General features: G+C 38.3%; 1 protein-coding gene across 1 annotated transcript in view; it reads left to right on the plus strand.

Annotated features, from left to right (window-relative positions):
* The first annotated feature begins 9,525 nt into the window (after positions 1 to 9,525).
* Positions 9,526 to 22,566, plus strand: part of CPED1 (cadherin like and PC-esterase domain containing 1) — a 314,315-nt gene continuing 301,274 nt past the window's right edge. The window contains exons 1-2 of the mRNA XM_055283806.1: positions 9,526 to 9,718; positions 10,197 to 10,676. Of these exons, the coding sequence (XP_055139781.1) occupies positions 10,428 to 10,676 (249 nt within the window). The 5' untranslated portion in view covers positions 9,526 to 9,718; positions 10,197 to 10,427. The remainder of the gene's footprint in view (positions 9,719 to 10,196; positions 10,677 to 22,566) is intronic.

Consider the following 22,566-nt stretch of genomic DNA (forward strand, 5'->3'; position numbering starts at 1 on the left):
TGATCTGCCTGCCTCAGCCTCCGAAAGTGCTGGGATTACAGGCATGAGCCACTGTGCCAAGCCGGCTGTTTATGTTTCAAGCAGTTAAGTCACATATACCTTCTAAGTCTGTGTTTTAACTAATAGATTGTTAGATGCTGCCGGGCACGGTGGCTCACGCTTGTAATCCCAGCACTTTGGGAGGCCGAGGCGGGCGGATCATGAGGTCAGGAGATCGAGACCACAGTGAAACCCCGTCTCTACTAAAAATACAAAAAATTAGCCGGGCGTGGTGGCGGGCGCCTGTAGTCCAAGCTACTCGGAGAGGCTGAGGCAGGAGAATGGCGTGAACCCGGGAGGTGGAGCTTGCAGTGAGCCGAGATCGCGCCACTGCACTCCAGCCTGGGTGACAGAGCGAGACTCCGTCTCAAAAAAAAAAAAAAAAAAAAAAGATTGTTAGATGCCTACGCATTATTAAAATAGTTATTTGAAAGCAATTTAATAATTTCTTAATAAATTATTCAGAGCTATATAATTCAGTTGTTAGTTAACCAGGTACCACTTTTTTCTTCACTGTTAAAGAAAATTACAGAAGAGAACATTATAATCATTCATCTTTCTGCTGCTTATTAAAAGTTAAAGATTTGATGGAACTTATTGCCAGTGTGGGACGTGAGAGTGTGGCTGCGTGTGTCTGTTGATGTGTTGTTTATTCACTTTCTCCACTCTACCTGCCTACGTTAATACGAATAGCTCTACTTAGGAAGGTGTATACTAGTATGCTGCTAGTCTTTGAGGATGGACTAATTTAAAACATTTACAGGTTTAATATCAGTTGTAGGAAAAGTTAGTGTTCATATGTTAATTATTTTTTGTGTTGTTAAATCTGCTCCCGTACAGGAACCTTCCATACTGATACGCTAAAATAAGAACTATTGTAACAGGTATCAAGTTATTTTAAAAAGCTGTATAAGTCAAATGTAATATCCCATACATTTGAGTTGAGCATAAATATGAGGCAATCCATTGGAATGATTTAACTAATATTATAACTAGTTTTAATGTTTAAACTATTTGATTTTAATAAAACTAGTTGTAATGTTAGTAAAATCATTCTAATGGATTGCCTCATATTTGTTCTCAGGTAAATATGAAGTATTAGTAGAATCTAATTCTAATGGGATATGACCTCCCTGGTATATATCCCATTAGAGTTTATCAAAGTTTATGATTATATCCTTGAAGTATTTGTGTATTTATCTTAATATGGTCATTCTTTTTTTGAATACTTTGAGGAACTGGTTGTAAAGATAATTTTTGTGGGTTTCCCAAATGTGCCAAAACACATTTTCACTTTACCAGTGGTCACCATGCATAAACGTTTTTAAAAGAGTGATCTGTTGAAAAAAGGAAAAAAAAAAAGCTTATATATTGTTAGAGATCATACGGTTTAGATTAGATATAGAAGTAACCTTTTGACTTTATGTGGTGGAATGTGACTAAAGGGATATACTCAGTCAAAGAATGTTTCCTTCTTACCCAGCCAGATTAGCTATGTGAATGCCAGCATTCACTGAAGTGATGAGACAAAACCTTCCTCCCTCCCATCCACATCACACACATCAATTTTCAGATAGTAAAATGACACTTATATGAAAGTTTTAAAATACCTTTTATTTTCTGAAAATGGACATGACTGTTTGAATTGTGAATACATTAAAAAAAGAAAGCAAGAAAAGAGGAAAAGAAAACAAGAAAAGAAAGCAAGCTAAATTATGTGGCTATCTTGAGACATTTAAAAAAATGTATACAGTTTCCAAAGAATCTTGTTTTGCAGGTTTACAGAGAAGACACATGAGATTCTTCACGGAGAACATTGTTTGATCTGTCATACAACAAATGAAAGTTAAATATTTTCATGTTTTATATATCATTGAACTGATTAAAGCAGAAATTCTGGCTCCATACCAAGGTATAAATTTATGTCCTGAAGAAAGTAATGAAAAAAATAGTATAAATCATTGGGTTAAATATTTACCCAATGAAATGTTTACCTCATTCCTCCCACCCGCCCCAATTTTACATGTGTGCCCACTAATTGAAGTGATTCTACCTGTCTGTCTTTTAGAATGTGTGTATACATATATACAGATGTATCTCTATATCTGTATATATAATCTTTTAGAGGATGCAAATTTGAAAGACAAATTTGAGAGGCTTAAAGGAAATTATATGCCCAAAGTTGCATTTGTTTGGGAGAGCAGTATAATTACACATTCGGGAAATGGCTAAAATTCTAAGGAAGTTAATCATGTCATTGCCATAAGCTGTTGAGGCACTCACTATTGTAACTTAAGTAACACACAAATTTCAGGCAGCTGTATGTAAAAAAAAAATGTGCAACAACTATTTGTTCAGTTAATTTTGAGTTTCTTTACCTTAGCACTTTAAATAAATGCTTATTTTTATAGGTTTTGAGGGTACACCTACAGTTTTGTTACATGGCTCTATTGCATAGTGGTGAAGTCTGGGCTTTTAGTGTATCTGTTTCACAAACAGTGAACGTTGTACCCAATAGGTAATTTTTCAACCCTCGGTCCTCCTCCACCCCACCACCCTCCTTTTGGGCTCTCCAATATCTGTTATTCCACTCTGTCTGTCCAAGGTGTAGCCATCGTTTAGCTCCCACTTATAAGTGAGAACATGTGGTATTTGATGTCAAGTTATTTCGCTTAGAAAAATGCCCTCCAGTTCCATTCACGTTGGTGCAAAAGACATTATTTCATTCTTTTTTATGGCTGAATAGTACTCCTATGGTGTGTGTGCGTGTTGTGTGTGTGTATATTACATTTTTTAAATCCAATCCACTGTTGATGGACATTTAGATTGATTCCATATCTTTGCTATTGTGACTAGTGCTGCAATAAACATAGGAGTACAGGTATCTTTTTGACTAATTGTGTCTCCTGTCCAAGGAATAATCAGGCATGATAGCCGGACCCTGCTTAATTTCTGAGATCAGATGAGATCAGGTGTATTCAGTGTGGTATGGCTGTAGACTGATATAATGATGCCTTTTCCTTTGGGAAGATACCCTGTATGGGATTGCTGGATCCAATGGTAGTTCTGTTTTTAGTTCTTTAAGAAATATCCATAGGGTTTTTCATAGAGGTTGTATTAATTTACTTTCCCACCAACAGTGTATAGGGTTCCCTGTTCTCTCTGCATCTTCATCAACATCTTTTGTTTTTCTGTTTTTTGTTTTGTTGTTTTGTTTTAGACAGCATCTCCCTCTGATGCTCAGGCTGTAGTGCATCTCAGCTCACTGCAACCTTTGCCTCCTGGATTTAAGCAATTCTCGTCCCTCAGCCACCTGAGTAGCTGGTAGTACAGGCATGCACCACCATTCCCAGCTACTTTCTGTATTTTTAGTAGAGATGCAGTTTCACTATGTTGGCCAGGCTGATCTGAAACTCCTGGGCTCAACTGCCTCAGCCTCCCAAAGTGCTGGGATTACAGGCATGAATCACCATGTTCGGTCATCTTTTGTTTTTCGACTTTTTGCCATTCTGACTGGTGTAAGATGGTATCTCACTGTGGTTTTAATTTGCGTTTCTCTGGTTAGTAATGTTGATTTTTTCCTATGTTTTTTGGCCACTTGTATGTCTTCTTTTGAAAAATGTTCATGCTCTTTGCCCATGTTTTGATGGGGTTGTTTTTCTGTTCTTGTTTGAGTTCCTTGTAGATTCTGGATCTTAGCTCTTTGTTGGATGCATAGTTTGCAAACATTTTCTCCCACTTCCAGGTTGTCTGTTTGTTGATTATTTCTTTTGCTGCCCAACCTCAGCACTTTCAACATTTTGTGCCAAATGATTCTTTGTTGTGGGGGCTGTCCTGTACATTGGAGGATACATTTAGCAGCACTCCTGGCCTCTATACACTAGGAGTCAGTAGCATCTCTGCCACTGCCTTACCACCCCCTGCCAGTTGTGACAACCAAAAATATCTCTAGAATTACCAAATATCTCCTGTTTGGGGGGATAAAACTGCCTCTACTTAGTTAAATGTTACCATAATGTGAAACCTTGTGGAAAAATTCAAATAATAATGGAAAATATTTGAATTTATGCTGTGTAGAATTCTATAAATATAAATTTTTTAAACAATCACTTGCCAAGGGTGCTAGATGCTCCCAGGGGATGGAGGTGAGTAAAATCTTCCATCATAAGCAGTTTATATGGCAAAGGATTATAAGTACACTAGTAACTAAAATACAGCACAAATGTAATGAAAATAATTCTGGTACTTGTGCAAGCAAATTCAAAATGCCTATTAAAAAGAGTAAGTTGTGAAAAATAAAGTGACCCATTGAAAACTGTGGAAAACTGAAATGTGTATGTCCCATTTAAAACAGGCAGCACCAAGTGTTAGCATAGGGGAACTCAAGGTGATTTGTATGCTCAGAAACACAGGTCTGATGTACAATCTAAGATTAAAAGCATTTAGTTTGGAGGATTTGGTCTATCTGGACTGTTGGTTCATCTAGAAACTTACAAAGAGATTGGCAAACAAAAACTAAGAAAGGAATAGTAGCAAAATGAAGAATTTTCACTGCGGCATTGTACTTCCACGTGTAAATTGGACAAATGCTGTGCACAAGGGGAGTCCTGCACATTCTTCCTATTACCCTTTGACACAACTCCTGGAGCTTTGCCATATCCTGCTATCACCCTTCACAGCCTAGGGTGGTTTTAGGACCACTGAAAAGGAAGAGGGAAATCTTCATTTTTAAAAAAATGCATAGAAAGCGTCATAAAAGATTCAGGCATCTTAAATTTAAGTCCACAGTCTGTGCAAAAGTTATACTCTGTGTATACATAACTCTGTGGAATAATACATCGTCAGGCGTATTTGCATATACCTTAATTGAATACAGCATTTGTTTCCTAAGGGACAGTGAAGGACTCTAAGGCAGGAATCTGACATTTTACATAGATTTTAAAATTAAATCTTACGTGTATTTTGCACTAGAATAAGCACGTGTATTTGACTCATGTTGTTCTTTCCCCACCTATAAAACCAAGAGATTTTGCTTTGTGAGTTTACAATAGAAGGTAATGGTAACATAACAATATTCTCAGATAATTGGAGACAATGGTCACCCTACCCTGAAAACTACCATATCTTCATTAATAAATCTAGGAGAGAATTTTTTTGGATTCCTACTGTCTGCAGATAAAGGCTAAATAGACTGTTAAACTTGGAAGTGATAGCCCTCCTTTATCTGTACCTAAACATAACACTCTTTTTCAGCTATATCTCGGTGGTCTCTTACTAAGACATAAGACTTTTATTTTCCCTCTTGCAGGAGTTGAAATCTTTGTGACTTGTTGGGGCCCAGTTGGGAAGTGGCTACTTTTTTCTTATCACCTCTCAAAAGATGTGAACTCCTTATTTTGATTCTCCATGGTGCTTGGAATATATCCATCTTAGTTGTGACTGGAACTGCTGTCTGTTTATCAGCCTTATTTCCTTTTCCTCCTGGGCGTGTATCTAGACCTCATTTCACAACCCCATTTCTGTTAAGTGGGTCCGTGTGAGTAGGCTCTGGACAATAGAATATGGCACAAGAGATATATGCCAATTTGAAGCTTGGCCCATAAAAGACCTCCCACAAAATTCACCATGCCCTTTCTCATCGGTTGTCTGCTAATGGGAGGCAGAGGATCCCAGTGAGTATCCAGGATTCTAGGTTATGGAAAGTCACCAGGTGGAAGGACCTTAGGTACCAAATGTCTTAGAGAAAACTGACAAACACTTAAAAATGATATGAGTGAGAAATGAGCTCTTATTGTATCAAGCCAATGAAATTTTACGGTTGTTTCAGCAGTTATCCTGCTGTGACCTATTCATCAGTGTGTTTCTTATATTTCAGTTGTTCATAGTATTTGTCATATGTCTTCTGTTTTTCCCAGCACCTAGGATGATGTTTCTGCATAGTAGAGATTCAGTGTGTCATTCAGGGTTTAAAAACCTCATCTTAAGTTCATAGCTTATGGGGCAAGTTCTAGAGTCAGCATTAGATAAGAGGTGGTAGGAGCTGAGAAGAGGGCTGTCAAACTTTCTAGGGAAGAGGGACTGGAAGGTTAGAGACCAGGCATTGCTGATAAGACTTCCAGCACTTAATCCATGACGTCACTGCTAGTGACTACAGCTGGATTTTACCTTATCATAGTCAGATAATATCCTGAAAGGGAAAGGCTGTTCCCTGCAGGAAAGCAACAGAGCCCAGAATCTGAAGACAGAGAGGAAATCCATGTCAAAATGTATCCCTAAAAGCATACATTTTCATAGCCTAGGGTGACCTTTGAGGTCATCAGTTGATTCCTGAAACCCCTGTTTTATGAGAAAGATGGGACTCAGAGGGATAGAGAGAGATATTACTTTCCCAAAGTTCCTAATCCAACACTGGGATTTTATGTTAAGAATACTTTTATACCCTTAGTTAAAAAAAAATTAAAAAAAATACCTTCTTCAAACAATTATTTGAGTGCATACTTTCCTCTTACCCCTACTCCACACCAAAGACCAAATGAAATGTGTAGGAAGGGAGCGTATATTTTGTGTTGGAGAGGTTTGGGGAGAAAGATGATTCTGTTTTGTCCAAGCTCGAAATGATAGGATCCTGAAAGGCCTGTTAATCTATTGTCCCAGATTAATCTGCTTAAATACAGGCCCTTGAATACTGAAATTATTTAGTGTAAAGTGTACTTTATGAAGTTATATGCACAAAAGCATTTAGTCTGAAATACTGCCAGAATCTACAGCCTCATGGTTCTAGTGAATATTTATCCTCTCACCCCATCCCTAAACTAACTTGTTCTGTCTTTATTATTCCCTGTTTGTTTGTTTGTTTTGTTTTGTTGTTTTTGAGACAGGGTCTCACTCTGTTGTCCAGGCTGGAGTGCAGTGGCACAATCATGGCTCACTGTAGCCTTGACCTCCCCAGGCTCAGGTGATCCTCCTACCTCAGCCTCTTGAGTAGCTAGGACCACAGGCACACGCCAACAGGCTCGGATAATTTTTTGCAGAGATGGAGTTTCGTCATGTTGCCCAGGCTGGTCTCAACTCCTGGGCTCAAGTGATCCTCCCGCCTTGGCCTCCCAAAGTGCTGGGATTACAGGTGTGCAACATCACAACTGGCCTCATTCACTCTTCTGATTCCTTCAGGCTCTGTCATTCCATTCGAATGTGTGTAACCTACTGCTCCGGCGTAAATACCTCTCAGGTAGAGTCTCCACATGCTGCTTTCATGCCACCCTTGCCCTTGTCCTCCCAAACCAGCATCTGCTGGTGGGTGCACTTCTATCTCAAAGAGGGAAGGGAAGAGAACTAAGAGCTCATGTTTGTTTTTGGTGTTTAGATGTTCCACGGGACTCATTATTTGATAATTATCTTTTTATGTGTCTGACACCACATCTCCCATAAGCTCAGTGAGGATGGAGCACAGCCTCAGGATTCAAACCTTAACAGTCATGCATTCAGCATTCATTTATCCAGCAAATACAGAATGCTTAGTTGCTTTCCATATATTATCTCATCTAGTTGTACCAACAACACTTCAAAGTAAACATTAGTATCCTTATTTCACGAATGAGGAAAGCTGAGACTTTGGTCAAACCACTTGTTTAAGAACAGCTGATAAAAGGCAGTGCCATGAATCATATCCAGATTGGGTTTACTCTAAAATCAGATGCTTGTGGATCACTTTAGTCTATTTGGTGATAATTCCTGCTATATCTCCTTTCCCCCTCTTGTTTGCACCGTCTCATGCTACCTCTTTTCTCTCTCTTGCAAATATTTCCTTACTGCCTTCTTCCACTCCCTTGGACTCAGTGGTTAAAATGGGAAACTGGGTTCTTCAATCTACTAGAATCATTTCTGGGATACTAATTTTCCACCTTCTTCCCAATTCCCGTTATTTGAAGCCTAGCTATATCATCTTAAAATTTTCAATACTGTTGTCTTTCATTTCTCCCACCTGAAAGGCAATTTTATTTTAGCATCTGATTTACTCTTTCTTCTGTACCTTGTTCTCAACAATTTCATAAAGCATAAGAATGACTCTTCAGATTCCCCAAACTCTGTTTTTCAGACTTCTTGCCTTAACAGAACTTAATAGAACTGTCTGCCTATTCCTTATCACTCAGTAACAGCATTGTCACACCCTGGATTCCAATTTAGAAATCTCATAATTCTTATTATCTCTCAAATCACATTGCATCCACCAAAACGATATGTCCTACAACACCATTGTTCAGCCATTTTCTCTTAAAACTCTTTTGGCTTCTAAAAGTGAAGCATCACTTTATTTTTCTCTATCCCATTTGTCATAAGATTAAGGACTCTGAATCTATACATAAAATAATATCAAAGCCACTGGAGGTGATACATGCAAGGGCTTGGGATGAATCCAGCTTCCGTGTGAATATTTCTTCTGTAATATGTTAATTAATTTGTTCTATAGGATGTTAAAAGTGTTTCTCACAAGCAAGGAACTCTAGATGCCCATTTCTCTGAATCTGTGATAGCTGGGCACCCCTAGGGGGCGCTCCGTCTCTCAAAATACAAGGGACTGACAGCAGCGTGCCTCTGGGTGAGGCTCACTCTAGGGGTGTGGCCTCACGGAGAACCTCAACCCACAAGAGTTTGGCTTAGAAACAAGTTTGAAAACCTCTTCAGGTCCAGAGCCTTTAAATAATGCCTGCTATGCGCTAAGACAGCCCTGGGTATCCAGAGTTCGCAAAGCAAGGACTGATTTCCGGACTGATTTCCTCTCCCTTTGACAGCCTCAGCAAAAGTGGAAGGGGGTTTGCAGAATTGCAGTATTAGCAGCGTCCACCCGAAGGTCTGCAAGAATTAGATTGAGCTGATTCTGGACAAATCCCACTGTGTACCTTTATCTACTGGGCAAAAGTTACCCCCAACACCTGCTATAATCAACTCATTTTAGGAGCAGAATGTCAGGCCATAAAGCATCAGATCATTGAAAGACGCAACTAATTAGTCCAGGAAAGGAGTAATAAGAACATCTGTGATCTGACTTCCATACTAAGGCACAGAGAGACGACTGAGTTATTCTGGTGCTTGCTGTCTGAGGTCCAGACAGTACTTGTGACCCTCTTATCCTCAGAAGAGTAACCACAATTCCCTGGAGTGAAGAATATCCCAATTCACTCATGGAGTTCACTTTAGTCTCGTTCTCGACCTTTGTCCCCAATTGGCTAAGGCTATTTGTTTTTCCAATTCTATATTAGGAAAAAGAAGTTGCATAGAGGATCAGACATCAGATACGTTTCTAAATTCTGCAGCTCTGGGTAGGCAGCCTCATTTGGGGAAATGCTAGCTGCTGTTTCCAACGTGGGGAAGCCCACTGTTTCGGACCCAGAGCTGACAGCGCTGCTCCAGCAGCCCCCAGGGCCAGAGGAACCCGGCCTTAGCTCCGCCCCGCTCTGCCCGGCCCCGGGTGGCTGCGATGCCGAGGTCCTCTGCTCCCGCCGGGCGTGCAGCGGGCGCGCGCGAGTGTGTTTATGTGTGTGTGTGTGTGTGTGTGTGTCTGTGTGTGTGTGAGATGAATTGGAGTCATACGACTGGGTGTTTCCTTCCGAGTGGTTTTCATCAGCAATCCATTAGGAAATCATGGAAACTTTTTTTTTCTGGCTAAAAGGATGAAAACTGAGTAAGTACATAGAACTTTGAACTTGAGACGGAGTGAAACAAATTCAAGCAAAAACTCTGACAGTAACCATGTCCATTCAAATTGCGTATGCCTTTTTTATGTTAAAAGCTGTGAATACTTACAGGACAGTGGGAATTTAAAACTAAATGAAGGGAAGCATACAAAAGGCTGAAAGCAAGACTGCTTTAAAACCGGAGGAAAATTGAGGAACTGCTAAGGCAACCTGGCCTGAGTTCAGCTGTGCAACAGGCACTTTGGGTTTTAATCTTTTGCGTTCTTCAATGCTGTTTTCAGACTCCAGATTTACTTTGGTATTGTTTTCTCTCTTCCTGGAAAGCTGAGGCAGAGTCGGACTCCTTTACTGTGAGTTTAAAGATGTGAAAATAAGGCATTGCTGGAAGCAACAGTTTGGCAGCCTGGGGTACACTCAGGTTATTCGTTACAACTATTATTATTTGATGTCTTTTTTTAAACTCAGGTCATCCAGTTTTGACTGTCATCCATGGAAGAGCTCTTATTAAACGCCTCAGACTTTCGGGACCTATGATTCTTTGGCACAACCCTTTGGAAAATTCTTAAGCAGGGATGAAGCAAACTTGATTGGAGTTGGGGAAAAAAAAGACAGATTAGTATTTTTCATGCTGACAAAAAATAGCTGCTATGACTTTTCCCGCAACGTGGACAGAGGCCAAGTGAAGCTGAACTGGTCATGGTCTGTCGCCCAGTGTTCCCTTGTCGTCGGCGATTTTGCCCCCGACCCTTCTTGGTGGGCTTAGTGGTGGCAATCTGTCTCTTCTACCAGACTCTGACCCTCCGAGGGACGAGGAAGCTCACAGCCGCTGCCCCTGGGGCTGTCCCACACACATCCACTGAAATCCAGGCAAGCAGATGCAAGAAAGGATTCTCTCAGGACAAACAGTGCTTCCTTCTCTCTGGTAATGCCCAGGAAACCAGAAAGGTAAGACTCTCATAAGCTTAATGGAGACAGTTTCTGCAAAGACAGCAATCTGCTTCTCTGTCCTTTCTATAAAACTAAAATTAACTTCCATGAGGTCTGAAAGGGATCCAGAGTGTAAACAGCCTAGAGAGTGACCTGATGACAGGGAAACACGTTACATAAGCTTCAACTTCTTATAGTTACTTCCAGAAAGTTCTGGCCTTACTTTATCTCTTAGGATTTCACTTCATTTCAGTGGAATGAAGTAGACAGTTTGGAGGAGGCATAAGATGATGTGGATTCTTTCTAAAATATCAGGATTCTTAGAGATCTGAGGCTTTACAATTCAAAAACATAAATCAAAGATTCAAAAACATAAATCGAAGATTCAAAAACTTTGATGAACCTTGAGTGTCTCTTTTCTCAAGGCAGTCAGTATGAGTACTTAGACCATTCCAGACTCAAAGATTCTCCAGAGTTTCATTTTGTAACTAGCTGGATAGATTCTTAATTGGTGACCACATTTCTAAAGCAATATATTTACTTCGAAAGCATTTAAAATAATAGGATAACAGGTTTCTTCAAAAGAATCGATGCACTGTGTTTTATTGTTTATAGGATCAGGGAAATACAGATTATTCTATATTTATACTATTCAGCTAAACTTACTAATCTTACTTGTCAAATGTTGAAAAAAAACACAAAAAGCACACAAAGTAACACAGGATTTCTATTTTAATATACCACTCTCCTCATGCCTATCAGTAAAATAATGACCTGTAACATAGTCAAGTGTAAAACAGAACATGAACAAAGAAAAAAAAAATCCACGCAAAAAAAAATCATGGTGGCAAAGCTACTAAATTTTATGTTACAACAAGTAGTATTGTAGCAGCATAATTGAGGGCTCTGAAAGTAGCATCTTATATCTACAGTAGATTCTGTTCGATCTTATGATGCCGGTTACCGTTTGAAGTAGAATTTCTACTTGAACACCAGCTCTGTCGCTAGCATTATTACCAAAACCTCCACGATTGACCAGCACCACCTGTTTTAAAAACTCTTTTATTTATTTCGTTTCAGACTACTGCCCTGTGAGACAGGTACAGTAAACATTATTATTAGCATTTTATGAACAATGAGCCTGACACTCAGTGCCATTTAGGTAGGTCACATGGTTAGCATTATGACATGATGCATCCCCACAGCAATAGCTATCAAGCTGTGTGGTTCCTACTGCAGGGCTGATGCTCCAAATAAAAAGTAAATTCAAAGCCCTTGTAATAATTTTTGAAACCACAACTACAAGAACTTATTGAACTACAAAATAACGTTAAGTTAAAACAAAGAAAATTTGAAACTTTTAAGTGACTTCATTTGTTATCCGTAATGCCAAGAAACATCTTGACCAAGAACGATCTTATGACAAAGAATAGTAGATAATATAAGTTGAAACACTTTAAAATGAAACTGCAACCGAGATTGTACATCTATTTTTAGGCACAGGAAAGTGATTGAAGAATGTGTATTTTTGTTGTTGTTGTTCATTTATACCAGCATTAACTTTTTTTCTTTTCCTGAATACATCACAGTTGCAATGGATGTAAACTGTGACTGTTAAAGTCATTTCTTGTTAGTTTCCAATATTGAGAAAGGTAATTTATTCAAAAATAGTTGACATAGTCTTGCTCTTATTTAATGCCTAAAATTTTTGCTAAGAATTTTGCATGAAAAGATTTTATTAATGAACTTACAGCTTTCTTATTCCCCTTGTTCTGTGTGATTCCTGCTTTGTTTGTAATTTAGGCATATGTTAGCTGTTATTTGTGGGCTGTCATAGAAAATTTTATTTCAACTTTGAATCTCCTACTACTTATAAACCATCTGAAACTTACTGGCTGCTGGTGTAAAACATTCACTTGAGACTTTTCTTCACCAAAAATGCCAAACACATGATGAATTTGGTTTACAAGTGATTCACAGTCTTAAGTATTTTAACTGTAAGCAAGATGCTAAATTTACAATTATAGTTCAGGAGCCCAGTGGATATGAAAAGTAGATTTCCAAACATTAGCCATGTCATTCCATTTTTAACCTATGCCAGCCCCTGGATTAAAGCCACTTTTTATTTGAGACAGAAAGGAAGTGAGAAAGAAAGTATCATACACATGTTAATTAAAACCAGATACAAATTAATTCTACTTATAGTATATGTTTTGAAAAAGGAGTCAAATCATACTGCAATTTAAATTATTAGATACTCTTTCAGATGGCTAAAATGAAGAGAGAAAGCTTTTGGGATCAATATATTGATCATTTTCTAAAGTAACTATTTGTGAAGTTCATTAAAAAAAAACTGATTAGATGCTATATAGGTTTCCTGAAAACCTAGAATTAGCTTTGAGGCATTTTATAGAAGTAGCATTGCTTCTATCCGTAAATTTTGGATTTTGTTATTACTTTTATTTAGTCAAATCTTTGCTTTAAGTGTTTTTAAAAGTTACTTAAAGCAGCTGATTTTGACCTAGGGTTCATGGATTCCAGAATGTATTTAGATGTATAAAATGTATACATCCATGACATTTTATGCAAAATACTGTAATGTAGGTGTATGTGAAGATCTTTGGGGGGAAATTATAGATTTCTGTCAGATATTCAGAACTAAAAACATGCTAAGAACCACTACAAATGCTTAACAACCAGTAGGTTTACATGTTAAACTAACTGCCCCTCCAGGATGTGTAAATTTGATCTAGATTTAAAAACGTAAAATCAAAAAAGCATAATTAAATACTTCAACTGAGCATATTAGAACAAGTGTTTCAGTGAATGTTTTAGTGTTTGCAGGGATAAACATTCAGAAACCAAAGTAAATACACAGAAATAAAAACTTCTTGGATCAGAGTTTTTATTCATTGAATAAGTAATACGTATTTCCCAGCCTTTTTTGTTGCAGTTGTATCTATGAGAAGACCTTTTCTACTTTGTCAGCCTCCTAATGGAGGGTTCTGTACTACCAAATATTTGATTGTGGGTGACTTTACCCTGCACACTTTTACACATGGGATCTGGTTCAATGTGTAAAGCTGTTTTCAGTATGGATTGAAATCATGGTATAGTATATGCCAACTTTCCATAGTGAGGAAGTACTCTCCCTCTTTCTTGCCAAACTTTAATTCATTTTTCCATTTGAATAATCCAAAGGGCTTGGCTAAGCAGATGTATTTTTGTCACTTCTTCTGAGTTTTCTCTCAATATCAGTAGTCTGAATATTGCCTGACAATCTGCCAAGTCTTAAAATTATTTCAATTTAATATATAAACACAGATGTGTTGTCTTCGTCAAAGTAGGTCACGCAATAGATTTATCTATTTTATAGCATCTAACATTTTAACATTTCATAGCACAGGAAGCACATTAAATTATAAACAGAAACAATGAAAGAAAATCTCCTTAGTATATGCTCCTTTAATGGAAACTTTGCTATTTGGGGAATACGTTTATACTCATCATAGCCATGTGTTTCTGATTACCTCCTGTTGATGGCTCCAAAATGAGAACTACTATTTTGTTGACTGTTGCTTGACTATTCATTTCCCATGTCTTCTTGACTCTCCCTTCTCTTTAAATGACCGTTCTATATGGCATCTACTTTCTCAAGGATCCAAACACAGCCCAATGCAAATAAGTGGATGTTCTCATTGAAAATGATCTAATTAATCTTGTTTGCATTTCTACTAGTAAATAATATATTTAACATTTGAAACTTTCTAAAAAAATTCCTTACTTGGCCCAGGTTTTCTAGAAATAGAACTGGAGGCAAACACTTGCATGCTAACACTTTATTGGAGAATGCAATCCCAGGGACACAAGAGTGAGGAAAGAACAGAGAAGGGAGAGCAAACAGAAGGGAGTACATTATTGCAAGTCATTTCCAGAGAGGCTTTCTTCAATGACCACGTCTCAGTACAGGTGCCAGACAAAAGGAGCAGAAAGGGCAAGCAATTTATGGCCTGATCTCTTCTCCTGCCTTTTATTGACTGGAGTCCCTCTCATGGTACTTACAGGTTGAGTTTTTTGGCTTCTCAGGGCAGCCAGTAGAGAAGCTAGCCCCTGGATGGGGGTTGCCCTGCAGGTGCAAAGGTGAGGTAGACCCTCCTTTTCAATCAGTACTGTGAGTAGGAGCTTCCAGGTCTGTGCTTCAGAGACAGTGAAAACACTGTCCTTAGTTTGATGACCACAACAATGGTGAGTAATGCCCACTAGAGGGGTAGATGAGGCAATGTGACCTACTCACTACTGAGACAGTAGTTTCATAACTTTGCTTTCTAGAAATCCACCAAAAATCCAGCAAAAAATCCTCGCACTCTTGGGAAGAGGTCTCTTCTTTTATATAAAAATGTTGTAATTATCTCACTGAGAATCCTTCTCTGTAGCTAAAAAAAAATCCCCCACAGAATCTTGCTTCATCTCTACCCTTTCTCCTCCTGATACCTTTCATTTATTCATTTTCATTCATTTAGTAAATATTTATTGAACAATTTGTATGTATTAGCCTCTTTATGAGATACAAGTTATACAGAAATAAAAGCTTCCGTGAGACAGACAAGTAAATTAATACGGTGATAGGAGACTGATAATTACAAGACTACTTTTTGAATGTTGAGAAGGAACTAGAGAGGGTAGAGAAAGAAAAAAGTATTACATGCAGAACAGCCTGCATATGCAAATAAGAAATGAAATAGCCGGATAGCCTGATACATTTGGAGAATTCAAAGTATTTGTTATACTGTGTGTGTGTGTGTGTGTGTGTGTGTGTGTGTGTGTGTGTGTGTGTGTGTTGTTGTTGTTGTTGTTACTGATGGAAGCAGGAAGGCAAATACACAAAGTAGAAAAGTCAGCAGGGTCTGGATGTTGGAAATGTGCACATGGTAAGGAGTCTGGATTCTATTCCAAAGGCAACAGAGAATCCCTGAAGAACGTTAAGCAAAGACTGGCATAAATACATAAGTGTATTAGAGAGAAAGTACGAACACACATTGCAGAATGGACTGGAGTAGAATTGAAGGCAGGAAGACCAGTTGGTAGGCTGTTTCAATATGCCTCTTCTTTGCCAAATCTTACTTTCCATGTGTGTTCCTGAACACCCCCTTTTCAACATTTTTCAAAATTGGCTCCACAGTTACCTTCTATTACTTATAATATTGCCAATTCCAAATCTTTCCTCCTGCCAGCAAACATGTGTAGAACTAATAAAACAATAAGCTTTCTTTGTACCTGGCAATCTACCTAATATAATATGCTCCCTGTCTCTCTACTTCCATTCGGAGAAACTGTAACTGGTTCTCTTTGCATGTACTTCCTTGTTACCTCTCCCCATTCCTTATCCTTTGCATTTGGTCATTTCTATTGAAACCTCTCTTGGTGAACCCCTTATTACCAAATCTACTGATCTAATTTCAATCTACATCCTTCTTCTCTGAGGCATCTTCTGCTATTGGGAAGTGACTCTTTCTTGAAATTTCCTTTTTGAATTCCACAACACAACAAGGTTATTCTGAAAAGCGTGTGGTCTCTTTTTGAGTTCATTTCCTCTCTCTGATGACACAGGTAGACATTTCCAACCTTAGGCCCTTGGATCTTTGCCTTGTTTTATACTTTTCCTTGATGAATGTATCAATTTTGCCTATTGTTAATTTTCACCCTTGGCAGATGACATATCACCTACCTCTTCAAATTCCTGTTACCTTTTTCTATAATATTATAAAATACTACGAAAATTTAAATAATTTATTTCACAAACTTCATGCCCAAATCAATGACTCCTCTTAATCTCCCTATTTCCATGAATAGGACCTGACACCCAACCACCATTTTCTTAGATGCATAGTTTTTATACCTCTGATATTTCTTTCTTCTTCTCCATACCTTGCTCATCACCAAATCCATCTTGCCTGGCTTCTTACCAAATCTGAGGCCTACCACTGAGCAACATGGCCAGCTCCTAATTAGAAAGGCCACAGCATTCTTCAATTTCTTCTTCTCCTTCTCCTTCTTCCCCTTCCCCTTCCGCTTCTGCTTCCCCTTCCGCTTCCCCTTCCGCTTCCGCTTCCCCTTCCCCTTCCTCCTCCTCCTCTTTTTCTTCTTCTTCTTCTTCTCCTCCTCCTCCACCTCCTCCTCCATCTCCACCTTCTTCTTCTTCTTCTCCTCCTTCTCCTTCTCCTCCTCCTCTTCTTCTTCTTCTTCTTCTTCTTCTTCTTCTTCTTCTTCTTCTTCTTCTTCTTCTTCTTCTTTCTTCTTCAATAACTCTGGGAGTGGTGGCTCACATCTATAATCCTAGCACTTTGGGAGGCTGAGGCAGTAGGATCACTTAAGTCCAGGAGTTCAAGACCAGCCTAGGCAAAATAGGGAGAGCCTATCTCCACAAAAAGTTAAAAAAATTAGCTGGGATTGATGGCATGTGCCTGGAGCACCCCAGCTACTTGAGAGGCCAAGGTGGGAGGATTGCTTGAGCCAGGGATGTCAAGGCTGCAGTGACCTGTGATCGTGCCTCTGCACTCCAGCCTAGGTGACAGAGCAAGCTCCTGTCTCAAAAAAAAAAAAAAAAAAAAAAGGACTTATCCTTAAAAAATTTTAATAGAGGTAAAAAAAACCCCACATATTATAAAATTTACCCTCTTAACCATTTGTAAGTATACAGTTAAGTAATATTAATCATATTTACATTGTTGCACAAAGGCCAAAACTTTCTTGCCTTGTTCACAGCCCTTATTCAGAAACATTAGTCTCAACTGGCTTGCATGTTGCTTCCTCTTCTCCTTGGCATCTGGCCCAGATCTGGATTTCCTCCTTGTGGTTTATATATTGCCTGTAGACATGCTGCTCCTTTTTTAGCTCTAACTTCTAATTTCTCTCTGGGACCGTGCTGTGCACTTAGCCCTTTATTATACTATTATAATTTTAGTAAATATCACATGAGCACAGCCTTTATGGCTATGTAAAGTGGAATTTTCTCTAGTCCTCCAAATTAATTCAGGTAAGAGTTCATCAGATTCCAAAATCTTAGCATCTACCTTCACAATCTCAATGCTGTGTCCTCGTTGTCACTAACCTAGACTCGTTCAGTGGTTTAACCAGTTACCCCTCCATCTGCCTGCATATTCTATGCAGTCTGTGCACAGGTCCCATTAATACCTCTGCTGAAAGCCTTCAGGAGTTGTAACGTTGAGCACACTCAATTGAGTAGAAACCGCCCTGATCCTGGCATGTTCCAACATACTTTTCCAGCCTTATCTCTACCCTGTCTCTATGTGTAATCCATAATCCAGCCAACAGCCTATTTTCTAAACTCCCACATCTCTCCTTCTGTCAGGAGTCTCCTCCAGGGAGCCTGCTCTACTCAATACCTCTAAAAATCTTCATGATCATTCTTAAAGCTTTTGAGAACCTATGAAGTTTCACCTCCTTCATCATAGCAGCCCTTATCTCCATGAGTGGATGTGTGCTTAAACATCCCTAATAAAACTTATGTTTCATTGTAACTATTTATAAATGAAGGAACATTAGAATGTTATAACTACAAATAAGTTAGAGATGATTAAGTTCAACATCTTTCTTTTTTAAGTGAAGAGAAAGAAGGCCACAGAAAGAAAGTGGCTCTCTCGAAGTAACATAATAAGTTGATAGTGTGGACAGGACTGGACTGAGACCTATGTCCTTTCTATTTTATTATAGCCCCATATGCTAACTCCATTCATTGGTATTATGAGTTGAATTGTGTACCCCGTCCCTGAACAGATATGTTGAAGCCCTAAACTCCAGTACCTCAGAATGTGACCTTACTTGGAAATAGGGTTATCGCAGATATAATTAGTTAGGATGAAGCCACACTGGAGTAAGGTGGCCCCTAATCCAATATGACTGGTGTTATAAGAAGACAGTAGATGGGGCGTGGTGACTCACACCTGCAATCCCAGCAGTTTGGAAGGCCAAGGTGGGTGGATCACCTGAGGTCAGGAGTTCGAGACCAGCCTGGCCAACATGGTGAAACCCTGTCTCTACTAAAAACACAAAAAAATTAGCTGGGCGTGGTGGCGGGCACCTGTAATTCCAGCTACTCGGTAGGCTAAGACAGGAGAATCACTTGAACCCAGGAAGCAGAGGTTGCAGTGAGCTGAGATTGTGACACTTCACTCCGGCCTGGGTAACAAGAGCGAATTTCCTCGGTCTCGAAAAAATAAAATAAAATAAAATAAAATAAAATAAAATAAAATAAAATAAAAGATAAAAAGAAGAGAACAGCATAGGAAGACAGAGACACACAGGGAGAATGCCATGTAATGCTGAGGGCAGACATTGGAGTCATGCAGCTGCACCCTAATGGACACCAAAGATTGTGGCAAACCCCCAGAAACTCGAGAGTCAAGGAAGGATTCCACCACAAGTTTCAGAGGAACTGCTGACACTGTTATTTTAGGCTTCTAGCCCCCAGAATTACGAGATTTAGTAAGTAAGCTTCTCTTGTTTTAAACTATCCAGCTTCGAATACTTTGTTACAGCAGCCCTAGGAAACTAATAAATTTGGGAAGGCAGAATAGTTAAGTACATAAACACTGCATTCAAATTAATATCATTTGTTAACTTGTTACCTTGGGCACATTTCTTGACCTGTCTAGGATTTAGTTTCCTTACCCGAATATGGATATATTATCACCAACTCCCCAGGCTAACATGAGCCTTAAATGAGATAAATCACATGAAGCACTTAAAGTGTCTGGCAGATAGAAAGCACTCAATAAATATTAACTATGAAAATAATTATTATTTAATTTCCTTGAAGACTCACTCCTCTCTGTGGACCCTATAGATCCTAACATTTGGCCTTCACAAAGTCAGTGAGCAATAAATTATTGCTGCAATGAACATAAGTCTTTGGATAAGAAATGTCTGAGATGAAAGCTTTGTTGAGTTTCTCTCTCTATCCCCCAGCCTCTAAGCTGTTGCCTTTCCACAGTAAAATGAATCTTTTGAATCAAGACCAAATTTAGGGAGGCTGATGTATCGCTCAACGTCAGACTTGCTGATCTATAGGCAAGTCCTCAGTTTTGCAGAATCTTTTTTTTTTTTTAAGTCTGAGTTGCTGAGACGAACAGCATGTTATAGCTGGGGATGGGGAGGAGTGAGTTGAGTGCAGATAGGAGGAAAGAGATTAAGATTTTGGACCCTGAGTAACAAATCTATTCACTTGTTTATTGTCTTTCCGCATGGAATATAAGCTCCTTCAGATCAAATACTTTATTTGATTGGCTTACTGCTACATCCCCAGTGTCAAAACAGCCTCTGATACATAGTGAGCATTGAATAAATATTCAGTCAATGAATGAATAAATAAATGAATGATGAATTTGATTCTGCCAACTCTAGAGCAGGGCAAGATATGAGAGGAACTCTTTCTCCCTCTTTTCTTTCTCTTGCTGAACTAAAAAGTCCTCCACTTCTCCTTCTTCCTGTACAAGTATCCCTTGATCTCTTTACTGTACTATCTCTTGGACTTCTGGCTAATGGTAATCATCATGCCACTTCTACATTAAAGTTGATTAATTATCTTTGATTAATTAACTATCACTGATTTCTCATTATCATCAGCTCCATTGTCTCATCCTTAGCCTATAAACATTCTCAAGTACCTACCATGATAATAATAAAAATAACATCCTTTCCTAATCATTGTGCCTTTCTGTTTACATCTCTTCTTTTTTATCCTCATTGTCACCATCATCTAAACTCTATTTCTGTTAAGGAATTTCCATTTTTAATAGATTGATCCTACCTAAAATTGAGCCATTCCTTTTATACATTTTTATATTGTAACTGGATTGGAAGATGTAGATTTAAAAATCTTGCCGATGGAATTTAAATACAGGAGTTTATGTATAGGAGGCTCTCAAGAGATGTTATCAACACACTAATAGGTATGCAACTTCCATAGAATTAGTTAGGCTGCCTGATGAGCATTTAATGCTTGTGAATTTATCTGAGACAGTTGATTAGAACGATGTTACATTTTTATAATGAAATATGCATATGGGTGAAAAATTGCTCATACTGAGAGAATTTAAACAAATTCAAATTTGTTTACATTGATACATTTTAATGAAGTCTTGATGAAGCTCAAATTTTAACAAGTTATATTAAATGTCATATGTATCAAAGAATTAATCATTTTATAAGTGTCATTCTCTCTTGTTTTTTCAGATAGTGGCAGGAACTTCTGCTTCTTTCTCCTTCTAAGCAATTCTGTTTCTTGTTTTAATGGAATTGAAAATTCATATAAGATAAACCCTCTGAAATAGAAACCACTAAATACACTGACATTATAAAAAGTGCTTCCTGTTATCAACTCTGAATCTGTGGCCTTTTGGGGTGAAAGGAATGTTTTGGTTTCGTTTTTCCCCTTGGCTTCCTTTAGATATTTTTTTCCAAGGGATCTGTTCTCACTAAAAGAATGAGCTCATGTTCTAACATAGGATTTATGTTCTGTGACAGAAATTACATCAAATTTGGAAATTTGCAAGGTAAACAGAACTTTGTCAACTTTTACACTTTTTTGGAGACTTGTTCAAAATATAAAATTAAGCATTTTGACTTATCATGTATGGAGTTCAGAAAGAAATATGACAAAGACTGAGTCAGCCATGTATAAGGATCTTAAAAAATTTTATTCAACTCTCAATTAAATTCACTAAGAGAGGCTGGGGTATTTATGATCCAAAATAATAGATGGATCAAAATAATATTAAGAAGAACACATGGATTTGGCAGTGCAGAATGGGCCTTATCATGTTCCTTGACATATAACTACCTTTGGTGTCCCTAATCTTTATCTGGGTGTTCTCAATAGGAACCCCTACCAGTTCATTTATAGTGCAGGCCAATCAGAGTAACCTGGTAAGAGGGAAGCTCTGTAACTGAATATTGCTGTTGAGAATAGATCTTACAATCTTCAGCACAGCTTTCAATCTCAAGCCTGTTAAGTATATTGAATAAGAAGCCTAGCAGATCATGGGTATGTTGTGGAATACATTGGTCCAAATTCCAGCTTTATCCTAGCTATAGGACAATTGGCAAATTTTATATACGTTTTTAAATCCTCAGTTCTCTTATTGGAAAATGGAACTAACCCCTATTTGTGGGAACTGAATAAAATCATATGTTTGAAAGCATCAAGCATGGTTGTTGGCCAGAGTCAATGTTCGATAAACATTACATGTGTCCTTTCTTCCCCTGAGAAGCTGGGTTTAAGCTCTGATCTCAAAAACAAGCACTGGGTATATGTTACATTATATTTTCTTCAATAATGCATATATAGTATGTATTTTTTATTGTCACCCTGTGTTTTCTTTGGTACATTTTGCTCAGGTAAATGTTTAAAGCTGCTTGTCCACTTTCCTTTTTGGCACCTATAGATACAGTCAAATGCAAGCATATTCCATGGGGTTTCCAGGGATATGCATAATACTTCCTCATCTGCTCAAGAAAGTCACTTTGACTGCCAGGAGTCAGAATGCAACATATCTTCCCTCATTTATTAAACATAAATTATTCACAAATTTTGATATTTTAGTTCTTTTCATAGCCAATCTCTTGTAACATACATCACAGCTGATCTCGACAAACTGAAGCTGGTAATTGCTGACCTGAGCATATTTTGAGTATGCTCGAGAGAGGGATTTGGGGTAGCCAATCTAGGAAGAGAGAGTCAGGTGGAGGAAGATGCCTGATGGTAATGTGTAACTATGGGAAGAAAATGGAATTTACTTAAAAAATAATATTGCTCCGGGGTCATGATATTTCTTATTTCTTTTGGCATAGGAAAAAGTAGGTGGTGTTAGGGTGGTGGTGCAGACTTCTA

The sequence above is a fragment of the Symphalangus syndactylus genome, chromosome 6, assembly GCF_028878055.3.
Source record: "Symphalangus syndactylus isolate Jambi chromosome 6, NHGRI_mSymSyn1-v2.1_pri, whole genome shotgun sequence".
In the NCBI taxonomy this organism is placed as follows: Eukaryota; Metazoa; Chordata; class Mammalia; order Primates; family Hylobatidae; genus Symphalangus; species Symphalangus syndactylus.